The sequence below is a fragment of the Notothenia coriiceps genome, unplaced genomic scaffold (genome assembly GCF_000735185.1).
Source record: "Notothenia coriiceps isolate Sejong01 unplaced genomic scaffold, NC01 NC01_scaffold00010493, whole genome shotgun sequence".
NCBI lineage: Eukaryota > Metazoa > Chordata > Actinopteri > Perciformes > Nototheniidae > Notothenia > Notothenia coriiceps.
In genome coordinates, this window is record NW_011343194.1 from 1 (window position 1) to 8,707 (window position 8,707).

The 8,707-nt window shown below is 39.2% G+C and overlaps 1 protein-coding gene across 1 annotated transcript; it reads left to right on the forward strand.

Annotated features, from left to right (window-relative positions):
• Positions 1-4: 4 nt before the first annotated feature.
• On the forward strand, positions 5-8,593 carry fsaf1 (40S small subunit processome assembly factor 1; the record flags this gene model as incomplete). The annotated part of the gene is made up of 8 exons (XM_010771759.1): positions 5-86; positions 336-436; positions 1,666-1,728; positions 2,126-2,221; positions 2,331-2,417; positions 2,538-2,572; positions 2,846-2,984; positions 4,193-8,593. Coding segments are annotated over 7 exons (603 nt in total), but the record flags the coding sequence as incomplete, so codon positions are not given.
• Positions 8,594-8,707: the final 114 nt, after the last annotated feature.

Below are 8,707 nucleotides of genomic sequence, written 5' to 3' on the forward strand. Positions count from 1 at the left end.
TGCAGTCAACGATGTGTGCATTGACTCTGAAGAAGCAGATCATGTTGGAACTGACAAGCAGCAACAAGTACAGAGAGAACAAACAGGTGACAGCAACTACAACACTCACATGTGAAAGACTTCATATCTTCTATTGACTTGTTTCCAGGTTGAATCCAAAAGTCATCAGGTTTTTTTTTTTACATTCATGTTTAAATTGCTTGAACTTAATAATATATGATCACTGCAGCTTTACATACATTTCTCATTGAAATGTTTTCTAACTCTCACTTCCTCCAGTAAAGCTTCCTCACTCCCTAGTTTCGCCTTTGCTGAACTTATGATGTGTTTTTCAGGTCCAGCCATCCAGCCGGCGAGCAATGTGGAGGTCGTAACGTTTCAGGACCCCAGAAAGAAACCAAGGATTAAATGGAAGCCTTTCTCTGAGAAAAAGCCTGTAAGTCTACGCTGCTTTAGTTTTCTCCGTGTACCTACACAAATGACATAAATTACCCAAATCATTATGGAGGGTGTCCGCGGGGTCTTAAAAAGTATTAAAAGTTGATAAATCAATTTAGCGAAAATGAAGGCTATTAAAAAGTATTAAAGAGCATTTTCCAAGGTATTACATTTTGTAGCTTGTTTTCAATAAGTATATAAATGGTCCAAAGAGGTTGTATTCTACAGTCTGCCTGAATGTAATCATTGCGTAGGTGTGTAGTGTGATTCTGTGTAGTTTATTTATGGCATCCCGTTGGGTTTGACGTCATCTGAACAGGACATCGCACGCTCACTGCTTGATAGCGCGTGAAGGTCCGTTTACGCCGGTTGCTAAGCAACATCGTTATGGGGAAATGCGAGTCTGCGTCCAAATGTTTGGAAGATAAGGAGGAAGGACAATCAATACTGTATATAGTCAATGTGAGGTAAAGTGTGTTGCCAAGGTAACCGGTTAGAACTCAAGTGGCGATGAGGTCTTAAAATGTATGGAAAGGGTCTTAAAAAAGGTCTTAAAAGGTTTTACATTTGACTTCAGGATTCCTGCATATACCCTGATATGATTAAGGTCACATTATGACATGTTCCCCGGTGCATTAATTGTACATTGTCTTGCCATGTTAGTGGTAAATGTTAAGTAAGAGTAGCATTTTCTTTTTAAGTTTTTGCATAATGGTAAATGTAGGACCAACACCAAATTGTTATATTGCTTTAATGTAAGTATTTAGGTATGTGCCTATATTCTCCTACATTGTATGTTTGTTAATGTTTTACATTATGTGTGGCTTGTTAACACAAAAGGAGGTTTTGTTATTGAGTGGAAATATATTGATTTACAGGATAGAACAGTGGCATCAACGCTTATTTGAGAAGATAGAAAAAGTAGTGGTGGAAGAGTAAAGTGACTTTTCTTTTGCAAGGTGTGACAAAATCCCTTTTGCAACATGAAGCCACCGGGTTCTGTTGCTGTTGTAACGAGAAGTGACAGTATATCTTACTCAAGTTATACAACGAGTTGCAAACAAACAATGTTAGCTAGTGCAGAACGTTTGACATTTTAAAATCCAACCTCATCCATATAGACGTGTGACCTCTAGTTGACCCTCTCTGTTGATGCTCTTCCTGTCACCTCCACTCACTTCTCCTCCCTCTCCTCTTGTCTTTGTTGTCTTCTGTCCTCACCTCAAGGCTCCTCAGAAGATAACGGAGGAGAAGGAGAGCGACCAGCCAGAAGAACTCAGTTTGGAAAAGGTGACAGTTATATCACAGTTTAATGTTGTGTTTTTATATGTTACATTTATACTTTCAGTTTTGTTGTTTGTGTGAATTGATTCTTCTCGTGGCTTCACTTTGTCACTGCTTGGCTTTGTTGAGATTGTTATTTCTGTAATTATTATAATGTAGGTCTTTAGAATATGTCTGTTTTTTTAATTCAAAGCTTCTATTAAGGTTTGCAAATGAAGCTTCAAAAAGTGTGTCATCAGATTTTGCGAACCCCATAAGAAAATACCAGATTGAAGCGGCTAACAGAAAACTGAATAAAGCTTCAAACAACTGGTGCAGCCCAAATATAACTAACTTTCAATCAGCCCAATTTCTATCTGCGATACGTTTGGCTTCATACTGTATTTGTGTTCGTCCACATCAGGCCCGTCTTGAGGTCCATCGGTTTGGAATCACAGGATATAAGAAGGAGCAGCAGAGAGTGTTTGAGCAGGACCGAGCCGTCATGCTGGGAGCCAGAGTAAGAAGAACAAATGAATACTTTTGGTGTTCATATTTAATAAGCATAACAGCCTTTTTTAAAAAGCTGATTTACCAATTCTTAACATAACTATTGTCTCTTTAATCAGCCTCCTAAGAAGGAATACACAAACTACAAGATGCTGCAGCAGCAGATCAAAGACAAGAAGCAGAAAGCAAGGGAGGAGGTTCAGCCGGTGAGACCTGCATGCATTTAGTTAGTTACATCAATTAAAACGTATTAAAATAAACATTACAATGGTAATGAAAATACATTACTCTGAGATGTTCTTGTGCCCTGTTTGGTTTCTCTACAGGAGCTGAAGAAAAAGAAGAAGACCAGTAATCCGAGGTGGGTGAGACAGATGTTTCTAAATATATCTTGAACGTTTTTGCCAAGATGTGTAGAGATCACAGGGTGGTGTAAAGAATAATGAAACAGACACAGGCTCGAACCAACAAACAGTTTCTTTTTAATAAGTGTCAAGAAATATGTAAATTATTTAACATGCTGCATAATTATCTCTAAGTACTTCCGAGGCACAGAATGCATCCTTCTTTAACAACAATGCATCTTACTATCTGTGGTTAAAACCGTTTTCTGTGCTGCTGTTTCTCCCTCCAGGGACAAGAAGAAGAGGGTGAGCTCTGGCTCTGGTTCTGGTTCTGGCCCCTCAGGTCAGGTGGGCCGCTTCAAGAACGGCATGTTGATCCTCAGCTCCAAGGAGATCCAGAACGTCAAAGGCAACAAGAAGCGCAAATAGGTGAGTGGGTTCTTCTACTTTGAGCTAATGATGGAGAGAAATGAAAAAGGACAGCTACAGTTCTTATCTTGGGACTTCAAAGATCATTCAGATATTTGGAATTTTTGATTTTATGATCTAATTATCTATAGTCAGTCGATGTTGGTCAGCATGCCCCCAGTTTAAAGACACAGAAAGTGAACAGCTGTGGACAAAGGAACCACAAACTGTATTTTTCCACCTCAACAAATCAGTTTAGACTTTATATTTGAAATGCTTTACTCTCCGATAGTCATTTCTGACAGGGAACTGAAGTCAATAGCCAGACTACTGACAAAAACAGCTATTTTACCTAATTTAAAGTGGACCTATCATGCTATTTTTAGGCAATAACATAGGTCTCAGATATATAAAAAACATGTCTATGAAGTGTTTTGCTCAAAATACCAAACAGATCACCCATTCTAGCCATGCCTCATATCCCTCTATTTCACTTCCTGTTTCTAAAGTGCTGATTTGGGGTATAAAGCTTTAAAAAAAAAATAGATTGATCAAATCTGAGCTCATGCGGGACCCGGCAGCTACTGTCTAAAGTAAATACTGCCGTGATGAAACGCCATATCATGGATTATCAAGGATTATCTCTGAAACAGTATGGAGCTCAAAGGCTTTCTCTCTTGCCGGTTATACCACAAGGTGAGTTCCTTTTTATTTCCTGCTTCTTCACACACATGCTCTCCAGTACAGGTTAGCTCTGAGTGTTAGCGATGCTAATGTAAACACCGACCATATTACGTCCAAAACAGTCGGGCATTGTTTCAGATAGCAACGTTTCTGATTGGGCCTTGGGTCCACACTTCAGATATTACGTCATATCGGACGCAAATCTGGATCAGCTCCGTTGTACACCCGTTTTTAGAGATTTGTGTACGGAGGACAAGAGAGAGGGTTTTATTTTCTGACGCTGCGTGAGTTCCCCGACACACCGGGGACACATATTGATGTATAAAAGACATCAAAAAGTGCATTTTGCATGATAGGTCCCCTTTAACTCAAAAGCTGCTTGTCTACCGCTACCTCGATCTGTTAATTTGTGTTATCGTGCAACTTTGTATTAAGTCTACAAAATCACACAATAACACTGACAAGCTATCCAGTGGAGGCAGCTGTAGACCATCCATTGATAAATGAAGCATACTGAGAACATGTGTCAATGTTTATGTTTGTAGGTGAGTGACTAAATCCTCCAGGATAGAGAAAACAGAATGGAGCAGAGGAAGAACGGCCGCCAGTGACTCGGCTGACTCCAGGACTGTTTGGATCAGCGCTAAATCCAACCTGAGGCTGTTTCCAGAGGAGAATATCAGAAAGTGGACGGACATGGATCCGCTTTACCAGCCTCCAAAATGGACCCTGAATGTGCACAGTGGGAGGACGTCAGTGAACACAACTGAATACTCTTGGGAAATAATTTTCCATCACAGTTAATTTATTTTGTTTTTATAAATAACAACAAAAAAAGACATTTCAGTTTCTCGTGTTTTACATGGCAAAGGTTTTTAAATGATGTTACAATGCATTTCTCATATACAAACCATGAAGTCGTACAAAACATTTACATTGGCAGGGCGAGGGAGAGGAGGGGATCATTACAGGACAGATGGGGGGGGTCATTGTTAAAAAAAAAAACATGTGATTCACACACAAGCAGACATGTTCATGAAGAAACACACAGAGAAAGTCTCTCATTGTAAACCCTTATTCACACGACTTCTTGACACCTGAAGATTCTCCGTTCATGGTGTAAACATTTCAGATCATCACAGAAAACCAGATCTTGTCACTTTAAAGGGAAAACACGATGGTTTTCGAGCGATAAAGATGGCGAAACAAGAGGTGTGACCTGGCAGTGTGCGGCTGGGTGAGGTCACAAATTCTCACACCGTTTTCTCGAAGCAGCTTTTGTATAATTTATACATAAAAAAAAAAAAAGAGTGTAAAGAAATATGAAGCTCATCTGCAGCACATTGTTTCAAGCTGTAAGCAAATCTGTTTCACGTTGAGATTCTGTAGCCAACCATAGACAGTAAATATATATATCATCAGAAGCCGTTCAACTTTAATACTGAACAAATTGAAGAGGGCACTATACAAAATAAAATAAATATATTTACATACTTTATAGAGTAAATACAGCTGGCATTCTTTAAAGAGCTCAAAGCAGTGACATGCTTGCCCCAGCATTATATCTTGAATTAAATTAAATCTCACATTCATGGGTGGGTAAGTGTGGGGTAAAGGGACATGCCGTACAAGCACTCTCACAATACCATATCTAGACAGGAGTGACTTTAAATAAGTGTTCTGTTTGTATCTGTCACATTGGGTATTGTTTTAATATATTCATTTAATTGTATTCAGAAAGAAAAAAGCATATTTTACCTGATAGACAGTCTGACTTCCTGAATCTCCACCTACACGCTTAGTATTAGCTATTATTCCCTTCCTTCCTCTGCATCCTTTTTGACATCATCACAGCCTGCAGACATGTTCCCCAAATCCTCTTTCAGACTTTCAGAAGAATGAAAGATTCACCTTTGGTTATCAGAGAAATGTCTCCCTTTGCTCGTGGGCCTAAAGTCTATTCCTGGTTGCAGCAAAGTTTAGCTCGGGGCAGAGCAGCCTCACATCAGGCCAAAGTCAGCGGCATGTGGTAAGCTAGCGGTTTGGTGCACGTCAGGAAATAAATCCCCTTTGGCGGAGAGTTTGAGGTTCTGGGTCGGGAGAAACTGCTCCAAGTCCTGATTTTGACATGCTGCATTCAAGTCACGTGGGAAATATGGTAACTGTAGGCGCCAGTTTCAGTTGGTAGACTATATAGAATTCCAATTCATAATCAAATAAAATGGTTTTCTTTTGGACTACAATGCCTGGATTTATTGTTAGTAATGAAATGCTTAATTAGAGCTAAGAAAAACGCGTTTCTTGGCCACTTGAGGGCAGCAGAAACAAGCGTTGATAACACTAACATCATCTTTTAACCTGATGATCTTGTTAGAAAATGGTTGCTTATGCAAACATCCAGCGGATACAGAGCAATGTTGACACTTCTTAGGTGTTGTGTTTTTAGCCAATAGACACATTTTGCCTAAATATTGTCTCTCTTTTAGCTAATTTCTTTGGTTTTCGCTCATGAGGGAGACATCTGGTTCACATGCTGACGATGTATGTATTTATGTTTAGCGCTGGACACATGTACGTTGTTTTATCTACTGTGGGATAATCGGAGTAAATCAAAAACCGTTTAAATCAAGATCAAGAAAACCAAAAAATTAGCTGAAAGACACTAAAACGCTCGGTTGACAGGGTGATTATTCTCTGTGGGTTCATCACTTTAAGTGACCCCGTTTCACATATCACATGTGGTACATTGTCATTATAAGAGTATAGATTTGAGCCACTTTAAAATTATATTTCCCACATACTTTGAATGCAGCATCAAGCCAGGGCTCTGCAGACTTCCCTAACACACCTGCAGGTTGTAACATTAAAGGTAACCAGTTTGATACATGATAAAATAAATACATAATACCATCTCCATCTCCCAACAAAAAGCTTTCTAAATATTCTTCAGTAGTAGTTCTTACTTTTCGAATACAAAAATGAAATATATTACCTTATTCTACTCTATTGTTCTACAATTGAATTGATTCTTTGAAAAAATAAGCTACAGTTTAACACATTTTATAATGTCCCTGCTGTTGTATTGAAAAAAGACCTCATGAATTCTAATGAAAAATACCTATATTATTATTATTTCTGTTACCTGCCATATTTGAAGTTGGTGTTAAACTGAGAGTTAAAAAGAATACAGGTTGGGTAAGTAAGATGTATTTGCTCCCTGTAATCACAGATATTTGATATAAAATCTTGTAAAATGTAAATGACCGCTATTTTGTGTCCCTGATTAGACTTTTGAATATCATGAAAGCTGATCAAACGAGTGAGAGTAAGAGAATCTGACAACTCTCCAGATAAAATGTGTGCCACTGTTGTTTAAAAAGCCACAGATTAAAGGTATAATACACAGTCAGCTGAGATCAGACAGGATTAGTTCATTAATCCTGTCGTTGCCACGGCCCACCAGCAGGGGGCGAGCTGTCGTAACAATTGGCTTTCAAATCACTCATAGCAAAGACAGAAATACAGACCACTATTTACAATACAGCCTCAGATATTTTTGTAAACTTGTTCAATGCTTAATCCATGCTTTGTATCACACGTCATCATCAGTATTTACACTTCTTTGTTGATTTCCAGTCTCTCAAAAAACCCACTTTCTGTATGGCAGGTGTCTTCTCTCTCACTCACAACATTATAGGGGTTATACATATTTCAGATAGGTTAAAAAGATTAATTTAAACATTTCCATCCTCCACTGCAATTAATTATATATACATGGGTAATGTAAAACAAACATATTTTAACCGTAGTCACAGTGGTTTGGTTGAATGTTGAAGCTACTCCTCAGGTGAGAAGTGCAGCAGCAGCTTCACCTGATGTGACTTTTTGAGCACGACACATCTCAGATGCGTGAAAGCGATTCTACAGAGAGACTGAGAGATGAGGGAAATTACCATGAGACAACCGCACTCTCCTCATCCACCTTTTGACATATTATAGTAGCTGTTGGTCTTATGAAACAAAACAAAAAAGAGAGAGAGACTCGGCTCAGTTATTTTGTTGGAATCCATCCCTCGAGGTGGAAACATTTCCTCGAAGACGAGGTGAATCCAGAGCTGGGAGAGGCTGCAGGGAAAGCATCAAGGAAGGAAATGAATCATCCCTTTTCACCTCACTTTGGTTCATTCAACTCGAAGAGGTACACAACTTTGTAGTTTTCGCAACCAAATGAACTAAAAGAAAAACACGCATATTTGACAATTTGATCTCAATGACATGCCGTTTAGTCATTCTGCTGTTCAGACATTTGAAAATAACTTCATTTTTTATTTAAACGTGAAGATCTCAACGTTTATGTTCAATTTAAATCCAGCCATTAAAACATGGAGTCTTCGGATCGATGAACTCATCAGTCCAAACCCTATATAGATGTTAAAGGGGCGAGAGAAACTCCCTCTGGGGGTAACTTAGGGATTTTAGCCTTTGCAGACCATTTACATGCACTAAAACCTATATACCGTTAAAAAAAAAAAAAGTATAAAATAGCCCCTTTAAAATTCCTCCATTCTTAAAAAAGAAAGATGACAAGCCACCTTCAAATTGCACAACAAATCATCACGACTGACAAAAAAAAGCACAAAAACAAATGTAATATCTTTAAAGTTGCTAAATAAGAGCTGTTTCCCCTGCAGGGTTTCCCATGCCCTGCAGATCTGTCTCTGAAAAATGAAATGGAGTCGAGCCCAATCCTTCCCAGCGCTTAACCTCGGTGTGTAAACCTTTCTGACAAACGACACCAAACAACCTTTGAATACGATAAAGAAGGGGGAAAACCAGAACAGGCAGCGGAGCCACAAGTGGGACGAAAGAGAAGCTTTTAAATATTCCATGAGTGAAAGAACGAGATCGCGGGTACAAGCGGCCGAGATGGGTTTTCTCCGCAGGGTGGCTGGTGTCTCCCTTAGGGATAAGGTGAGAAGTTCGGTCATCCGGGAGGGACTCGGAGTTGAACCACTCCTCCTTCGCGTCGAAAGGAGCCAGTTGAGGTGGTTCGGGCACCT